General features: G+C 40.0%; 1 protein-coding gene across 8 annotated transcripts in view; it reads right to left on the bottom strand.

The window, feature by feature from the left end:
• Nucleotides 1–18265: 18265 nt before the first annotated feature.
• The window catches only part of USP49 (ubiquitin specific peptidase 49), a 63509-nt gene continuing 62198 nt past the window's right edge, over nucleotides 18266–19576 (bottom strand). For all 8 annotated transcript variants that reach the window (XM_073666738.1, XM_073666729.1, XM_073666736.1 and 5 more), the window contains 2 exons: nucleotides 18897–19099; nucleotides 18266–18816 (listed from right to left, as the gene is read on the bottom strand). In XM_073666738.1, coding sequence (XP_073522839.1) covers nucleotides 18596–18816; nucleotides 18897–19099 — 424 coding nt within the window. In that variant the 3' untranslated portion in view covers nucleotides 18266–18595. The remainder of the gene's footprint in view (nucleotides 18817–18896; nucleotides 19100–19576) is intronic.

Here is a 19576-nt window from a genome sequence, read left to right as displayed (position 1 = left end):
TGCAATACTCCCCAGACCGGTGTATCTAATCCCATCATCATGGGCGATACTCCCCAGACCAGATTATCCAATTCCATCATTATGTGCGATACTGCCCAGACTGGTGTATCTAATCCCATCATGTGCAATACGCCTCATACCGGGGTATCTAATTCCATTATCCTGTGCGATACTCCCCAGACCGGTGCATCTAATCCCATTATCATTTGCGATACTCCCCAGACCAATGTATCTAATCACATCATGTGCAATACTCCCCAGACTGGTGTATCTAATCCCATCATCATGTGCAATACACCCCAGACCGGTGTATCTAATCCCATCATGCGATACATTATACGGAGCCCTGTGTATAAGTTTAGCGTATTATGTGCTGTGAATAATCCCAGTGTGTGATACACTCCACGAATCTAACCCTAGTTTATAATGCAGCACCAACCATCAGAGTACTGAAGGAGATCATAGAAGAAATTTTAGAACCACTCTCCATAATCTTTGAAAATTCTTGGAGAACAGGAGAAGTCCCAGAAGACTGGAGAAGAGCAAATGTTGTTCCTATCTTCAAAAAGGGGAAGAAGGTGGACCCAGGGAACTATAGGCCGGTGAGTCTGACTTCTATACCAGGAAAGATCTTTGAACAAATTATTAAACAACATGTATGTAAGTACCTGGATAAGAATGAAGTGATTAACCAGAGTCAGCATGGGTTTATAACTAACAAGTCATGTCAGACTAACTTAATTTCCTTCTATGACAGAATCACTGACTGGGTGGATCAGGGAAATGCTGTAGACATAGTATATCTTGACTTCAGCAAAGCATTTGACAAAGTATCTCACACCATCCTTATTGAAAAAATGACCAAGTATGCAATGGACCAGGCAACTGTTAGGTGGATTCATAACTGGCTTAGTGATCGGACTCAAAGGGTGGTTGTAAATGGCTTCACATCCAGCTGGATGAATGTCTCAAGTGGGGTACCACAGGGCTCCGTCCTGGGACCTGTATTGTTCAACATCTTTATCAATGATTTAGATGAAGGAATTGAGGGTAAACTGATTAAATTTGCTGATGACACAAAGCTAGGAGGGATAGCTAACACTAGAGAAGAGAGAGAGAGGATTCAAAAAGACCTAAATAAACTGGAGCAGTGGGCAGCAACCAACAGAATGGTTTTTAACAGGGAAAAATGCAAAGTACTACATCTGGGCAATAAAAATGAAAAAAGCATATACAGAATGGGAGGAATAGAGCTAAGCAACAGTACATGTGAAAAAGACTTAGGTATACTAATAGATCATAGACTGAACATGAGTCAACAGTGTGATGCAGCAGCAAAAAAGGCAAATACAATTCTGGGATGTATTAACAGAAGCATACAGTCTAGATCACGTGAAGTCATTATCGGTCTTTACTCCTCTTTGGTCAGACCTCATCTGGAATACTGTGTACAGTTTTGGGCGCCACATTTTAAAAAAGACATAGACAAACTGGAGCAAGTTCAGAGAAGAGCGACCAGAATGGTGACCGGTCTGCAAACCATGTCCTATGAGGAACGGTTGCAGGATTTGGGAATGTTTAGCTTGCAAAAAAGAAGACTGAGAGGAGACTTAATAGCTGTCTACAAATATGTCAAGGGCTGTCACATTGTAGAAGGATCATCTTTATTCTCATTTGCACAAGGAAAGACTAGAAGCAATGGGATGAAACTAAATGGGAGGAGACACAGATTAGATATTAGAAAAAAATTTTTGACAGTTAGGGTGATTAATGAGTGGAACAGGCTGCCACGAGAGGTGGTGAGTTCCCCTTCAATGGATGTCTTCAAACAGAGGCTGGACAGACATCTGTCTGAGATGATTTAGTGAATCCTGCTTTGAGCAGGGGGTTGGACCAGATGACCCAGGAGGTCCCCTCCAACTCTACCATTCTATGATTCTATGATTCTATGAGAATCAGCGATGATGGCCGTCATCGGTGACACTGTACTTGTCAGTATCATTGGCAGTCACCAACAAAATGGCTCCGCACTGTGATCCTAAAATTCATTCTTTCTTATCTTTTTACTAACACCCAGAAGGGGAGGAGAGGATGATGTCTTAATATCAGAATTATGGGCTGTAGTCATGTATCACATAATCATAATGATTTCTTATGGTTTACCAATATGTCCATACAAAATATTGTCTGTCTTTTTGATTAGCTGTCCAGAAATAATAAGAAGTCAAGTTGGCAACCCTGATAGGCAGTAGACATATAGCACTTCTAATCAAAGGTTTATTATGGTTTTCCAATGTGTCCATACACAATATTGTTTGTCATTTTTGGTAAGCTGTCTAGAAAAAATAAGAAGCCATGTTAGCAGTCCCTCTCATAGGGTCCTCATTCATATAATTTTTGTGCATTCGATCAGATCTTGACCAATCACACATTTAGGCTGTGTGCCCACGATGCGTTTCCGCAGCGTTTTTGCAGCAGCGGAAACGCATTAAAAAAGCATTAAAAATGCATGGTAGAAGGGCAGCAATGTGACCTAATGATAATCCGCATGTGCTGTGCACATGCTGCGGAAATTTCTGCTGCGGATTATCATAGCGGAAAAAAACGCAGCACTACCAATTATTTTGCGGAAGTGCTGCGTCTTCGCCGACATTGACTTGCATTAGACTGCATGGATTACGCATCACAGTATATGTAGATGCGTTATCCAAGTGTTCTAATGTGCGGATGGTACCCGGGTGTAGAGGAGAGGAGAGTCTCCTCCACACCCAGGTACCATTAAAAAATCTGTAAAAAAAGAATAAAATAAAAAATAAATGTATACTTACCTTCTGTCGGCCCACGCACCGGTCCTACTTGCTTCCCAGCACTTTGCCGTGAATTGAAGGACCTGCACTGACGTCAGAGTCATGTGACTCTGATGTCGGCAGGTCTTTCAATTCACTGTTGCCGGCAAGGGAGAACGGAGTGAGCGGGACACCAGGGGCCATCGGAGGGTAAGTATACATTTATTTTTTTATTTTAACCACTCTCTCGGTCACACTATATAATTCCATGCCGGTTGCATGGATTTATATACACTGTGTTCCAAATTATTTTGCAAATAATATTTTCTCAGATTTTCCCAAATTACCTATATGAATTGCAGTCATTGTAATTTTCCAGTCAAATAACTATTAGAGTACAATTGAAAGGTTTTTGTACAAACTGCCTATGATAACAGTATATTTTTAAAAAAATAAAAAACTCAAACTGCACTCAAAATGCATGCTCCAGATTATTATGCACAGCAGAGTTTTCAACCTTTCCATTTTAATAAAGAACAAAAAAAATGTCATTTTTGAAATTATAAGCATTAGCAGGTTATTACAAACTGAAATCAAACCGTTTTCAACTCAAAACTTTATTCTAGGTGATGTTACATTTGCACATAGGACCCCTTGTATGAAAGAAGCTTCTGAACTCTCTCGTCCATTGAATTTGTCAGGTTTTGGATGGTTTCTGCTTCAATTGTTTTGCATGAGGACAGAATACCCTCCCAGAGCTGTTGCTTAGATGTGAACTGCCTCCCGCCATCATAGACACTCCTTTGATGATGCTCCAGAGGTTCTCAATGGGGTTGAGGGCAGGGGAGCATGGGTGCCACACCATAAGTTTGTCCCCTTTTATGCCCATAGCAGCCAGAGATGCAGATGTGTTATGTGCAGCATGAGATGGGGCATTATCAGGGAGATGCAGAAACGCTCAGGAAAAAATCCTGAGCATTTCTGCATCATGGGCACATAGCCTCATAGTACAGAATATCTATCTATCTATAGATGTGCCATAGATATATACAGTATGTACAGGATATGTATCTATAGATGTGCCAGATTTATACAGTATGTACAGAATATCTATTTAACTTGTATTATACCATTACAGACGTCGTCATTTATTTTCTTTATAGTGATGTGTAATATATTAAGTGCTGATATAGTCTAATACTTGCTGTCTCTTCATTACTTTAGATATAACTGTGCCGACAAATACTGATGGTAAAGTGTGTGAGACACCAGAGATCATCCACGAATCTGCCAGTGTAAGTATCAGAGGGAGACATCTGAATGTCAATGACAGGGTATGAATTACATCCCATATTATTCCCAATAAGACAATGGGATATCCCTATTGTTAATGTAGATTAGACCTATTGTGTGTGATGATGGCAGTTTTATACCTGCCTCCTATGTGTGATATCCCTGTAGTACAATGATTTCTGTGTATGGAGGATATCCCCTATAATATAATAGTGTCAGTGGAGGGTCTGGATTGTATCACGTCCCCCACATCTGCTGCCGTGTAATCAGCGATGACATAATATAGTTCCTGCATCTGGAGCTTTTATTTTCCTGCACCTTCTATGTCTAAATGTCATTTCTTATTCCTTTTAGGCCTTGATTGGGTCACTGACTCCAGGGAGAAAGCCATGTGAGAGCGACTAAGATCCCATCAAGCTGATCAGCAGTGGATCCTTTGCGTGAGCATTATTTTGGCATAATATATATTTGCAAGAGTTCCTTATGGTAAACTCTCTGTCTCTGTGTCCTGTTAAAGCAATGTTACCATATAGAAATTCTATAAGTCCACATCACTGTCCACATGTAATTGTCACTATTCAGCTCAGGTAGGATGTGACCTGCATGAGGACGTCCCATTGGTGATCATTTATGTGGTGTTATTTTATGTATGTCCAGGCATGGATTTCTAGTGATGGACGTAGTATTAGTCATTAGTGGAAGATAACATGATGGGTCTATAGACAGACTGTTAGTAATAATTTGTTATATTAACACGTACAAAAGAGAGTAATAGCACAAATTATGGACTAGTAAATGAGTCGGCCGGAACTACACAAATCCAGCACAAGACCGACAATGAAATATTAAAATATTCATCATTGAAAACAAAGTGGACAAGACACATGAATTACACATCTGGTCAAAATTGTTGGTATCCCTCGTTTAATGAAAGAAAAACCCACAATGGTCACAGAAATAACTTGAATCTGACAAAAGTAATAATAAATTAAAAATCTATGAAAATGAACAAATGAAAGTCAGACATTGCTTTTCAACCCTGCTTCCACAGAATTTAAAAACAAAATTAAACTCATGAAATAGGCCTGGACAGAAATGATGGCACCCTTAACTTAATATTTTGTTGAACAACCTTTTGAGGCAATCACTGCAATCAAACGATTCCTGTAACGGTCAATGAGACTTCTACACCTCTCGACAGGTATTTTGGCCCACTCCTCATGAGCAAACTGCTCCCGCTGTCTCATGTTTGAAGGTTGCCTTTTCCAGACTGCATGTTTCAGCTCTTTCCAAAGATGCGCAATAGGATTTAGGTCAGGGCTCATAGAAGACCACTGCAGAATAGTCCAATGTTTTCCTCTTAGCCATTCTTGGGTATTTTTAGCTGGGTGTTTTGGGTCATTATCTTATTGCAAGACCCATGACCTGCGACTGAGATCAAGCTTTCTGACACTGGGCAGCACATTTCTCTCTAGAATCCCTTGATAGTCTTGTGATTTATTTGTACCCTGCACAGATTCACGACACCCTATGCCAGATGCAGAAAAGCAGCCCCAGAACATTACAGAGCCCCCTCCATGTTTCACAGTGGGAACAGTGTTCTTTTCTTGATATGCTTCAGTTTTCCATCTGTGAACATAGAGCTGATGTGCCTAGCCAAAAACTTCCATTTTTGTCTCGTCTGTCCATAGGACATTCTCCCAGAAACTTTGTGGCTTGTCAAAATGTAATATAGCAATTTACAGTCTGGCTTTTTTGATTTTTTTTCAACAATGGTGTTCTCCTTGGTTGTCTCCCATGAAGTCCACTTTGGATCAAACAACGATGGATGGTGCGATCTGACACTGATGTTCCTTGAGCTTGAAATTCACCTTTAATCTCTTTAGAAGTTTTCCTGGGCTCTTTTGTTACCATTCGTATTATCCATCTCTTTGATTTGTCATCAATTTTCCTCCTACGGCCACATCCAGGGAGGTTGGCTACAGTGCCGAGGATCTTAAATTTCTGAATATGTGCAACTGTAGTCACAGGAACATCAAGCTGCTTGGAGATGGTCTTATAACCTTTACCTTTAACATGCTTGTCTATAATTTTCTTTCTAATCTCCTGAGACAACTCTTTCCATGCTTCCTCTGGTGCATGTTGAGTGTGGTACACACCATGTCACCAAACAGCACAGTGAGTATCTGTAGCCCTATATATAGGCCCACTGACTGATTACAAGATTGTAGACACCTGTGATGCTAATTAGTGGACACAATTTGATTTAACATGTCCCTTTTGTCACATTATTATCAGGGGTACCATCATTTCTATCCAGGCCTATTTCATGAGTTTAATTTTTTTGGGGTTGAAAAGCAATGTCTGACTTTCATTTGTTCATTTTCATAGATTTTTTATTTATTAATACTTTTGTCAGATTCAGTTATTTCTGAGACCATTGTGGGGTTTTCTTTCATTAAATGAGGAGTACCAACAATTTTGAACACGTGTGTAAAACTATATATGACAAAACATGCAAGATAAAATAAATGGAGGTGGAGGAAAACAGTGCTAAAGTTATGATGTAAATGTATAATATAATTAATCACGTAAATGATCCTATAGACCTTGTTAATGATCAGAAAATGCCTTTTGAGATAGTGTTTGTCAAATATATTGAAATACTGTAGTATGACAATACATAGAACAAGGAATTGCAGGATCATTTCCCCTATGTAGACTAAAAAATAAAGTCTAAATTCAAAACAAAATAGTTTGAAAAAATATTAAAATGAAAATCCAAGATGACATAACCTGACCACTATGTAAGAAGTAATCTTGGCAGTAAGCTTCCTTTATTTAACCTGTAAAATCATGGGGTACCGGCCTGTAAACCATCACCATCTGGGGAGCAGTCTTCTACTTATCTTTCCTGGCTGGGGCAGAGAAGTTTTCGGTGCGCTGTGAAGACAGGATGATGCACAGAGAGGGCAGGACTTGAAAGGCTCATGAAACATGGCGCGTTCTTCCTGCACTCTGGCTAGAGACAAGGTGGTGGAGGATACTGCAGTTAAACTCGAGCAATTCGCTCTAGACTGACATGGTATCTCCATCCACCACCCCGACCTGCAAAATATGGTTATCTGAGAGGAGGAGGGCCAGGATTGGGATACCTCTCAGGATGCTACTCTGCTTCCACATTCACTTCTCTTTGGGTTAGTCAATATGTTCTTTGGCAAACTGTAACCTTTTCAACAAATGTCTTTTTTTCAGCAATGGTACTTTACGAGGATTTCTTGCCAATAGTTTGGCTTCACGTAAGCATCTTCTGATCGTTACACACAGGTAACTGAAGATCTTCTTTGATCTCCCTGTAGCTGATCATTGGATGCTTGTTTGCCATTCTTGTGATCTATGCAGATGGTATTTATTTTAAAAAAACATCACAGAAAAAAAACAGCCTTACCAACACCAGGTCAGATTACCTGGTGTTATCATGGGGGTCTGCTGCATCCTGCTTGTGCTTTGGTAATCTGACCTGGTGTTGGTAAGGCTGTTTTTTTGAATTTTTGTCCTTTTCTGTGAGCTGTTTTTAGTATTTCTTTTCCTACTACATATTTCAGCTTGTATTTGCCATTTTAAAGCATTGGAAATCTTTTTAGCTGAGCAGCCAATTATTTTCCGCATTTCTTTACGTTTTCCCCTCTCCAATCAACTCCTTGATTAAAGTTCTTTTTCCTTCTGTACAATGTGTAGAACGACCCATTTTACTCACTGAGCAAGAGCTAAAACCAGCAGTTACAACATTTGGGCCATAATTGACACCGGTTTCTTCATAGCATGAATTACCTCACTAATTGAACTCCACACTACTATTAATTATAAAACCCCCCTTTCATTAAATGAGACAAGTATACCCAATTAGCAGCGTGCGTGTCATGACTGTTGATTCTGTTGGTTGTCAATTATTTGCCTACACCTGGTCATGAATTTTTTCTCATGTTATATGATCTTTTCTGCCAAAACCAGTTAACACATTAGTGATGTTAGACTACTATTATTTTGCACATAACTGTAGATGTGAATGGTAGCTATGTATGTCACGTGCACTTTTTATATATGAATCTGTAATACAGATCTTTTGCTTGTATATATTCCTCAATTACACAGTATAAATTCTAAAGAGAATCTTCTCATTTATCCTAATGTCTGAGAATGTCAGAGATTTCAATAATTTCATTCCTTTCGGGATGAATTTCACACTGGCAATATCTGAGCCGCAGTGGCCCCGATGTGCCTTTGAGTTGTCTGAGGTGGGCCTAGTGGATATCTGGCATCTTAGACATTCTGATCAAAAGAAGAGCTCCTGCCATTTTTGCTCTTATCATTCACTGTCGAAAAATGTATTTGGGTTTTGCCATATGTCCAATTAATTGAATTCCTGCCAAGGGGCGATGTCTGACAATTCTCCTATGTGGGTAAAGCTCCAATTTGCAAATGAGGAGTGTAGCAATACTGGTATCTGGAGATTAAACCCCATGTAGATTCAGGTTATAAGGAGAGGGGGGTGGGAAGTCTTCACTGACTTTCTAAGCAAAAGAAAGTATAAAACTAACATCTAACACAGGCAATACAGTGTAGGGTTTGGAAAAAGAGGTGGACTATATAGATTCTTTGCTGAATCTGGACAGGGTAGACGGGTAGGTTGCGCAAAACCATTTTGCTGATAATTCCCTCACTGTAGCGTCTCAAACACCGTTGTTAACAAACAGATACTTAATTGGAGGGGAGAGTACAGCCATATTGACTATTTTTAAAGCACAGAAAGCTCATCCTTTATTTAATGTTTAGTTTCTGAAGACAGCAATATAGTTACAGATACTGTGGATGTTTGGAGGCTACTCCAGGTGAATTACACAAATTTGTATTCCTCCACAGTCGACAGCTGGGGGTGGTTACTTGAATGGGTCCCTGTGCCTCACCTGTCAGATGAGACAAGGGAGGATTTGTAGTACCCTCTGATTTTTGAGGAGCTGGACTTGGCTTGACAATCAATGCAAAATTTTAACCCGTTACGATGTGGTGCGTATTAGTACGCACCACGTCGGTACCCCCGGTTCAGCACGGGCTCTGGCGCTGAGCTCGCACTGAACCGGGCACATGTCAGCTAATTTATACAGCTGACATGTATCTGCAACAGCTGCGGGTGGAATTGCAATCTACCCGCGGCTGTTAACCAATTAAATGCCGCTATCAATCTCTGACAACGGCATTTAACTCGCGCTTCCCAGAAGCGCGTCGTTAGCCCCACCCATCGTTGACCCCGTCACTTGATCGCGGGTCACGGATGGGTTAGTATGACAACCCGGGGTCTGCAGCAGTCATGTCTAGATTGCTATGAGCGCCGTCCAGTGGTCGGCGCTCATAGCAAGTGAGCATTTCTGCTGTATACAGGCGATCAGCTCATTGCCTGTATGCAGCAGAGGAGATCAAACAACTGCTGCTTCTAGTCTCCTATGGAGACTATTGAAGCAAGCAGAAAGTGTAGAAAAAAGTTTTTAAAAATATAAAAAAAAAAATATATATTTATATATCTATATAAAAGTTTAAATCACCCCCTTTCACTCCATTCAAAATCAAATACAACACACACACACGGTATCGCTTCGTTCAGAATCGCCCGATCTATCAATATAAAAAAAGAATTAATCTGATCGGTAAACATTGGGAACCAAAAAAAACAATTCTAAACGACAGAATTAAGTTTTTTTTGGTCGCAGCAACATTGCAATAAAATGCAATAACGGGCGATCAAAACATCGGATCTACCCTAAAATGGTATCAATAAAAACTTCAGCTAAGTGCACAAAAAATAAGCCATCATCCGGCCCTAGCTCCTGAAAAATGGAGGCGTTACGGGTCTCGGAAAATGGTGATTTTTTTTCACCACTTAAATAAAAAAGAACCTGTACATGTTTGGTATCTACGAACTAGTAATGACCTGGAGAATAATAATGGCTGGTCAGTTTTAGCATTCAGTGAACGTGGTAAACCCCCCCCCCCAAAAAAAAACTGCATTTTTTTGCAATTTCACCGCACTTGGAATTTTTTTCCCCGTTTTCCAGTACACGATATGGTAAAACCAGTGATGTCGTTCAAAAGTACAACTCGTCCCGCAAAAAATAAGCCCCTGCACAGAAAAAAAAATAAACAATTATACTCACCTCCTCTCTCCTCCAGCGCTGTGCCCTGCTCTGTGCCGGCAGTCACTGCTCCCCACGCCGGGACTGTGTGCGTGGGCAGCAGTGACCATTCATTCTCCCTAATAACGCGCACACGGTAGCAGCAGCACGGTTCCTGCTGCGCTCGGCTGTCAGCGTGCCTACTATTAAAGTCCATGAATATTCACCATACCCATGGTAGTGGTGAATATTCATGGCCTTTAATAGCGGGCACACTGACCGCAGAGCGCAGCAGGAGCCGCACTGCAGCTACAGTGTGCGCGCTATTAGGGAGAATGAATGGTCACTGCTCCCCACGCACACAGTCCCGGCGTGGGGAGCAGTGACTAGTCCGGCACAGAGCGGGACACCGCGCTGGAGGAGAGAGGAAGTGAGTATAATTGTTTATTTTTTTCTGTGCAGCACGACGGGGATCAGGGAGTGCCAAGCATACCAGGATGAGGGGGAGGGGGGGGGCATAGATACAGGGATGAAGGGTGCCATACATACCAGGAAGAGGGATGAGGGGGGCCATACATACAGGGATGAAGGGTGCCATACATACCAGGAGCCATGCTGCAGACACAGTGTTCCGGCTATTAAGGAAAATGAATAATCACTGCTCCCCACGCCCATGGGCGTGGGGAGCAGTGAATGTTAATTTTCTTTAGTAACTGGCACAGTATAGGCTGCAGCAGGTGGCTGCTGCCTCCTGTGCCCCATTACTCAGCCGCTGTTGCTTCCCCCACCATCCACAGCCACAGTATTTATGTATATCAGACGATAAGACACCTCCCCACTTTCCTCCAAAATTTTGGAGGAAGAAAAGTGCGTCTTATAGTCCTAAAAATACCGTAAGGCCACTTTGCATGACAGTTACTCTTCCCGGACTATATAATTGATGTCTTTATTGCTGGATATGGCATTCTTCCCTTGTGCCTCTTACTTGCTCTATGCAACGCATACACTGATGAAGGTCTTACTAGACCGAAACATCTGTCTCATTGTACTACTGTATCACCATTAAAAAGTTTTCAAGATTTGCAAAGCTCTCCCGAGTTCCAAGTTTTTCTACATATTCATAAAGGCTTTGGACCCTACTTGAGCACCGCCAAATACCAGGAGTGCAGTAGTTTTCTTTATCAGAAGAGAAAGGACATGCCTAAGTGCCAGTCAATATGGGGACCGTGGATAGACGTCCCAGACTTTCCATCCCCTATGCTAATGAGAGACAAAGTGCTTTTTACATTCTCGACCTGCTCTATACAGGCCTTAATAAAATTAATTTAGCCTATGGTTATGTTGTCAAATCATATTAACTGTCGTTAATCTGATGTATACTAATTTCTGTTTATGAGAAAAATAGATTGCATCTCTACATTCTATTGTTAAAGGGTTTTTCCCTCGAACAAAAGTTCAATAAAATCAATAGATCTTGGAATAATAAGTTCCACAATTGGATGTGTTTAAATAAAATGTTCCTGTGCTGAGATAATGTTATAAATGTGCCCCTGCTGTGTACTGTGTAATGACCGTACAGGAACATGGTCTGATCATACCACAGCTCCTGGGCAGGGATGGGGGGCGGGGACACACACGACCTATACAGACATTACAACAGGGGGTCGCAGATGATTCTCTTTGAAGTAAAACTTTGTTTAAAAACAGGCCGGAAAATGTTTTACCTCCCAAAAAGAATCACCTGTGATCACATGCTATAATGTACTCTTCTGCTTCCTCCCCTGCCCAGGAGCTGTGGTATGATCAGACCATGTCCCTGTACGGTCAGACACAGCCATTACACAGTACATAGAAGGGGCACATTTATAAGATTATCTCAGCACAGGAACATTTAAATTTAAACACATCCAATTGTGGAAATTATTATTATTCCAAGATCAATTAATTAAAATCAACTTTTGTTCGTCGGAAAACCCATAAAAAACCCCATCTTTGTTACTAAAGGTATTCGTAAAAGTTGTCTATGAAGATATTAAAGTTGTTTAACTAATGTTACATTTTGTAACAAGAGAAAAAAAAATATAGAAATAGAAAAAAAACTACCATTTTTTTTGTTGCTACACCTCCCATAAAAAATTGCAATAATAGAACAAAATGTCATATCAGACAGACAATGGTACCACATTAAACAACTACAGCTTGGCAAACAAAAACAAGCCCTTGTAGGTCCAGCAAAAAAAAAAAAAAAAAAAAAGTTATGGTCTTGGAAAATAGAGAGACAAAACCAAATTTTTTTATTTTTATTTTTTTTAACAAATTTTTGTAAGCCACTAAAATAGTAAAACTATACATGTCCCAAACATTGTACTCCTACTGCCAGGCAATTTTTATTGTGCAATCATTATAAAAAAGGCATTTTAAAGATTACTGGAGCACAAACCCTTTTGTACTTTTTTTTTTTACAAGTAGTTGAAGATAAAGACATCAGTGGACTCAAACAGATGAGACACTTGAATTAAATGCAATAAAATAAAAGAAAGTGTACAAAATGTTAACCAATCTTATCAGACTGAGTATTTATTAACCTTTAGGAGTTGGGTCAATATTGTACAAAATAAAAATGAATACAATTTGTGCCAGCACGTATGGGACCTGGTTTTGCACAGTCTCCTGAGTTTGTCAGGTAAAGAGAGCAGCAACAGGAAAAAACAAAAACACTTCCATGTTAAAACGGTATTAACCACCATCAATAAAGTGTAAGAAAGAAAACTGGAGATGGCTGGTCATCTACATCTCTTCGACATACAAAATTACTAAAAGAAATTTATACAGAGACCAGTGACCGACAAGGAAGATTCAAGACTACTATCTTTAGGAAGAAAACCGATACTCCCACATACATTGTCCTAAAGAGGGGACTGAATGTTTGTAGGTCACATCAGGCCAGAAGTAGAAGTATTTAAAAAGAAATGTGGCATTGTGGTGTAAAAAAAACCCCCAAAAAACTGTGAATCTCCCTGGAAAACACGGCATCATTGATCATTGTTCACCTAGGCGGAATCCAGGGACAATTCTTGACGCTACTGGAAAAATACATATTTTATAGCAATAAAAATATCTAAGCCCAAACAAAAATACGAATTGAAAACCTGCAGTTAATTCATTGTGGATTGTCCATTGTTCAGACCAAGCAGGGAAGTGCTAGTGCTCGTAGAGGCTCAGAGCTTACAGGCCAGATATGGAACGGATCCGGACTGTAGGAGCCATTTCTCTTTGTTTTGTTTTTTTTTCTCTTGCTGGTATTACACAAAACAAAAAACCTACAACTGGTCATTATTACAAAGAGTATAACGTGGAGTAAACAGATCTATTGAACTTTCCAGAATAACTAGAGCTTCTATTTTGTTTGGATAAACTAAATTCCAAAAGTTACGTATCATTTTTACTGTGCACTTATCCAATTCAGTAAAGTTTGTTATATTTGCCTTATTTATAAATGATGAATCATATTTCAATTTCAGCTTTTATTTTGCAATGCAACTGATAAGCTAAGTCCTTGTCCTTTCTGCACTCCAGCATCACAGACCTCCCCTACACCCGTCACCGAATATAGAGCTCCACCAGCAGACGTCTTGTGCTCCATCTCCTATGCATCTTATTCAGCAGCAAGCCTTACTATACTGCTTCTATTGTAATCAAGGAGCTGTGCAGCAGAGACTCTACTGGCTAGACACGTCAGGGTGTCAGCTACTGGATCGTAAATGGTTTGTATGATGTTGGAAAAATATTTCTCAAGGCATGCATTTTTTTTTTCAAACAATCCAAATCATACTCTGCTTATGTCAAGCCTGTGGATCCAGAGCAGGCTGCTTGGGAGGTACACCCCAGACGGAATCAATGACTGCTGAAGCCTACACTGGTCAGGTGACTAGAAGAAGAAGAAACTTTCGAAGACTCTTCGTTCTAGTCACCTGGCAGTTGCACCAATCCCAACCAACACTGCTATAATGTTGATAGTAAATTAGATTTATATGTGCAAGATTAAATAGAAATTCTTTAAATTGATACTTTAAAGTATATTCACAAGCTGCAAATTTGTTGTAGAAATTTCTACTGCGGTCTCGGTTATATAAAGGGGGGGGGGGGGGGGGGGTGTGCAGAAAACCATGAGCAGGACGCCAAAATCAATCCATTGTGAAATGGAACACATTTTAGTATCCAACCTGCTGTAAGTGAATATACGCTTAGAAATCAGAAGCTATGGGTGCTGAAATTCAAAAAAAGACCATTGCAAATCACTGGCATTGCAACATAAAAGATTACAGCAAGCGTAGAACAATATAATTTATCGTTTAGAAGTACACCTTAAACAGTAACTAAACTTTTGCTACTATTTTTCTATATAGTTTATTCTGTTAAATGCAAGTAGATTGGTGGTGAGCCGGGCCAGTAGCTCCCCCCTTACCCACGAACTTTCCCTCACTCAAAAATGACCTGAGATTTGTGCAGCTCAATGTGGCCACAATATTAACCCCTTAATGACTGCTGTAGCGCATTTTTACAGCAGCAGTTAAGGTACTTCTGCCTAAGTGCCGCTTTTTCACGGCACTGAGGCGTAAGTGTATAGCGCCGCCCGGCGGTGGCGATCCCGCCAGTGTCAGCTGTATATGACAGCTGACACCCTGCAGTATCGGCCATGGCTTGTTTTGATGCCGATCGGGGACGATTAACCCCTTAAACACCGCTGTCAATCATGACAGCGCTATTTAAGTGGTTTCAAGGGAGTCCCAAGACCCCCTTAGTAACCATCGGACTCCCGCGATGATAATCGCGGGTCCCAATGGTTACAATGGTACCCTAAGATTCAGGTGATGATCCTAGGGTACAGTGGCCTGTAAGATCCAGCAATAAGCTGGGTGTCACAGGCAGAGTCAGTGACTCACTGACAGGTCTCATACACTGCAGTACAAGAGTACTGAAGTACAGAGGTACTGCAGTGTATGAGATCAGCAATCAAAGTGAAAATTATACAAATTACACATGTCCCACAGTGGGACATAGTAAAAAAAAAAAAAAAAAAAAAAAAAAAAAAAAGTGAAATAAAATATGTAAAAAAAACATTAAAAAAACGCACACAAATCACTAAAATCAGTTTTGCCGCTCAAAGTGCTGCATTTGTAATGTTGACGTAATGTTATCAAATTTTGTATAGTACCTGTGGGTTCAAAATGTTCACTAGACCCCTGGATAAAATCCTTGAGGGGTGTAGTTTCCAAAATGGGGTAACTTGTCGGTTTTCCACTGTTTAGGCACATCAGAGGCTCTTCAAACGTGACATGACATCCGCAGACCATTCCATCAAAGTCTGCGTTCCAAACGTCACTCCTTCCTTTCCAAGCCCTGCCGTGCGCCCAATTGTTTTCCCCTATATATGGGGTATGTCCGTACACGGGAGCAATTGCACAACAAATTTTGTTGTGCACAAGTTACCCTTGTGAAAATAAAAAAATTGGAGCTAAAAAGTACATTTTTGTGGAAAAAAAAAAGTGATTTCTTCATTTCACGGCTCTATGTTATAAACTTCTGTGAAGCACCTGGCGGTTCAATGTGCTCACCACAAATCTAGATAAGTTCCCTGAGGGGTTTAATTTCCAAAATGGGGTCACTTGTGGGGGGTTTCCACTGTTTAGGCACATCAGGGGCTCTACAAACGCAACATGGCATCAGCTCTCGATTCCAGCCAATTTTGCGCTCAAAACGTCAAACGGTGCTCCTTCCTTTCTGAGCTCTGAAATCAAATGTTGTGGTCCATTTTCTCTCATTACCCTTGTGAAAATTAAAAAATTGGGTCTGAAGTAAACATTTTGTGAAAAAAGTTAAAGGTTCATTTTTTTCCTTCCACGTTGCTTCAGTTCCTGTGAAGCACGTGAAGGGTTAATGAACTTCTTTAATGTGGTTTTGAGCACCTTGAGGGGTGCAGTTTTTAGAATGGTGTCAATTTTGGGTATTTTCTGTCATAAAGGCCCCTCAAAGTCACTTCAAATGTGATGTGGTCCCTAAAAAAATGGTTTTGTGAATTTTGTTGGAAAAATGAGAAATCGCTGGTCAACTTTTAACCCTTATAACTTCCTAACAGAAAAAAAAATTAGTTTCAAAAATTGTGCTGATGTAAAGTAGACATGTGGGAAATGTTATTTATTAACTATTTTGTGTGACATATCTCTCTGATTTAAGGGCATAAGAACTCAAAGTTTGAAAATTGCAAAATTTTCAAAATGTTTGCCAAATTTCCATTTTTTTCACAAATAAACGCAACTCATATCAAATAAATTATACCGCTATCATGAAGTACAATATGTCACGAAAAAACAAACTCAAAATCAGTGGGATCCGTTGAAGCATTCCAGAGTTATTATTACCTCAAAGTGACTGGTCAGAATTGTAAAATTTGGCTTGGTCATTAAGGACATAATTGGCCAAGTCCTTAAGGGGTTAAAGGGGCTGTTAGGCCTTAGGCTAGAGTGTAAAGTCACTTCATGTGACTGCAAACTTGTGAATCTTCACATTGTACACTGTGAGGATCCTGTGATGCCAGAGGCGGGTTCATGACAACTAGTATGTGATTTGCATATATGCGGTCAGATGCCGACTAGATGGACACGGCCTTGCCAGATTAAAGTGTATTGAGCGAGGCCGGACAGTCTAGTCGGAATGTGCTGAAGTATGCAAATCTCTTACATACAGTCACATGACTGCCCGCTCCCAGAAAATCCTCACAGCAGTCACAAAGCGAAACTGCAGACTTTTAGCCTAAGGCCAGACAACCCCTTCAAGTTCAGATGCAATAAAAAGAATTTGTTTTCTACTGCATCTGTACCTCATTCTTTTAAAAGGCAGGAACTGTGCGATCCTGTCTTCTGAGCCATGTGATTCTCAGGATGTTTTTGAGCAATCGGTGGAGGTCTTAGGACTTGGATTCCCACCAATCTACTTGTAATTAAGAGAACATGTGTATATAATAAAAAAAAAAAACGCAAGAAGTCTTACACTTTCAAAAGGAGCTACCCACAAAATGGCCTTAAAGAGGACCTGTCACCAGGTCAAAAGTGGCAAGATTTTGCTCTTATTGTAACCAAGTATGCACTTTTTTAAAATATTTTGTCTGGAACCGTATAGTGGACTTACGGTATGTGCGCACGATCAGGATTTGCTTGTAGAAATTTCTGCAGTGTTTCTGCACTTCTTGGCAGAAAAAACGCTGCAGAAAATCCGCAGCGTTTGATACTTTTTCATCAATGTATTGTATAGGAAAAATGCAAGCAAAAACGCACAAAGCATGGACATGCTGCTTCTTTTAATGCACATGAAATTCTATAAGGAAAATTCCTGATCATGTGCACAGATCTTGCAAAATGTCATAGAAAATGCCAGGATAAGGTTTGCAATGCGTTTTTGGGGCCAAATTCGCGAGTATTAACCGTATCAAAAACCGCACCGTGTGCACGTAACAAGGCCCATATCTTTAAGGGTATGTGCCAATTTTTATGCTCCTTACAAAAGGGGCATGTCTTTAGGCTGCTCTGCATAATTACACTGAGCAGCACCCCCTTGTAAAGATCGTAAACAGCACTAAATAAGAAAAGTGTTCATATCTCTGGAACCGCATATCAGATTTAAAAATAAAAGGCAGATTACAAACAGAACAAAAAATGGCCACTTCTGACCTGGTGACAGGTCCTCTAATTCTTGTGTTGACTACGCAAACCTTTATACATAATGAAAAAAAAAATCATTTTAGTAGTATTGTTAACAAAATAGAAAACCAATTCAACAGAAAAAACAAAAAAATAAGCGCCAGCATGGAGAATAAAAATGCACAGCAGATAATGACAGCATTGAATGGGATTTTCCATTGAATGAATGAGATGCAATTTAAAAGCCAACATAACATCCTCTTCACTAAAGATTTGTAAGAGGCCACATTCTCAATTTCTCTGCATCTTCTATTCATGAAGAAAAAAAGAAATGCAAAAACATGTTTATTGTTAGATTTTCCGTATTAAACTTGGTCAATTAATATTTTAAAGAAAAATACTTTCCTTACACAGATAAATAGAGGAAATTTCCCCTCCTACTAGCTGGGTTCTCATTATTAGGGTAGATTGGTCACATTTCCAGTTTTCTGCTGATACTCTGACAAGATGAATAAAAAAAAACAAACAAACAAACAAAAAAACAAAAACAAAAGAAAGAACACAGCTAAGAATCAGTCTACAGATTTAAAAACACCCCACTGCCCAAAAATTAAAAAACAAAAATAGAAAGTCAGGAAACACTCCGATGCTAGTGGTGTCAGGGTATAGTTATTTGCCTGCCAGGCTCCTGGGGACTGGGCGCAGCTGGAGGTGATAAGAGAAGACCAGGAATCCCTGGATCACTTGGTGTGTTGCTGCTTTTCACACTGTTCTGTGGGTTACTCCGCTGAGTGTAGAAGAGGATGTAGGCTTGTGTCCTGCACACTTCCGCAACAGAGCACATGTTCAGTTTGGAATCATTGCAATGAACCCAAAAACCTGAAATGGAAATAAAACTAATGAGTAGAGAAATATATATAAAACTATACAATTTGTCCATTTAAAAAAAAAGAACTTACCGCCCTCTGTGTTGTAGCAGTATGCAGTATAGTGTCCAGAACCAAACCCTTTACCATGATGCATTACTACTGCAGAGAGGTCATAAAGATATGTCCCAGGATCAGAGGGAGACAATGAACCTCTACAATACGGTTCCATGTTCAACACTTGATCAAAGAACACGTGGACTCCGATTTTCTCACGGTGATTTCGGCCAGACCACCTGTATGCAAGGAAATACAATTAATACCATTACTATACTTACAAACACATATGAATACAATTAAATATCAATTTTAGTTCATAAAATGGAAGAATCAATAAAGCTGGAGAGCAAAGAAAGAGCTGCTGAAACTAACAAACATTCTTTTTTTTAAATTGCTTCTTTGGGCACCAATACCTGCTCCTAATGACTAAACACCTGCATATATTAAAAAAACAGTCCTCGAGTCGGGACCACTGCCTCCCTTTTCACATCACCCCCCCTTTATCTGCTGTACTGTAGGAAGTCTGTCTAAATTCCAATGAGAATTTTTAAAAGGCTAGAGAGGCTGCGTAGAGAAATAGTCAGTGTTTTTTTTTTATCTGAACAGATGGTCAGATAAAAACCATTTCCTCTGCCTTGGGTACAATTTATGTAGGAATAGCGTTCTGCTCATAGCCATCTTATGGTGTATGGCCAACTCAAGGAAAGTGAACT

The sequence above is a fragment of the Phyllobates terribilis genome, unplaced genomic scaffold (assembly GCF_046119375.1).
Source record: "Phyllobates terribilis strain yellow unplaced genomic scaffold, ASM4611937v1 Scaffold_2__4_contigs__length_985480577, whole genome shotgun sequence".
NCBI lineage: Eukaryota > Metazoa > Chordata > Amphibia > Anura > Dendrobatidae > Phyllobates > Phyllobates terribilis.
This window is presented reverse-complemented; position numbering and strand designations above follow the sequence as displayed.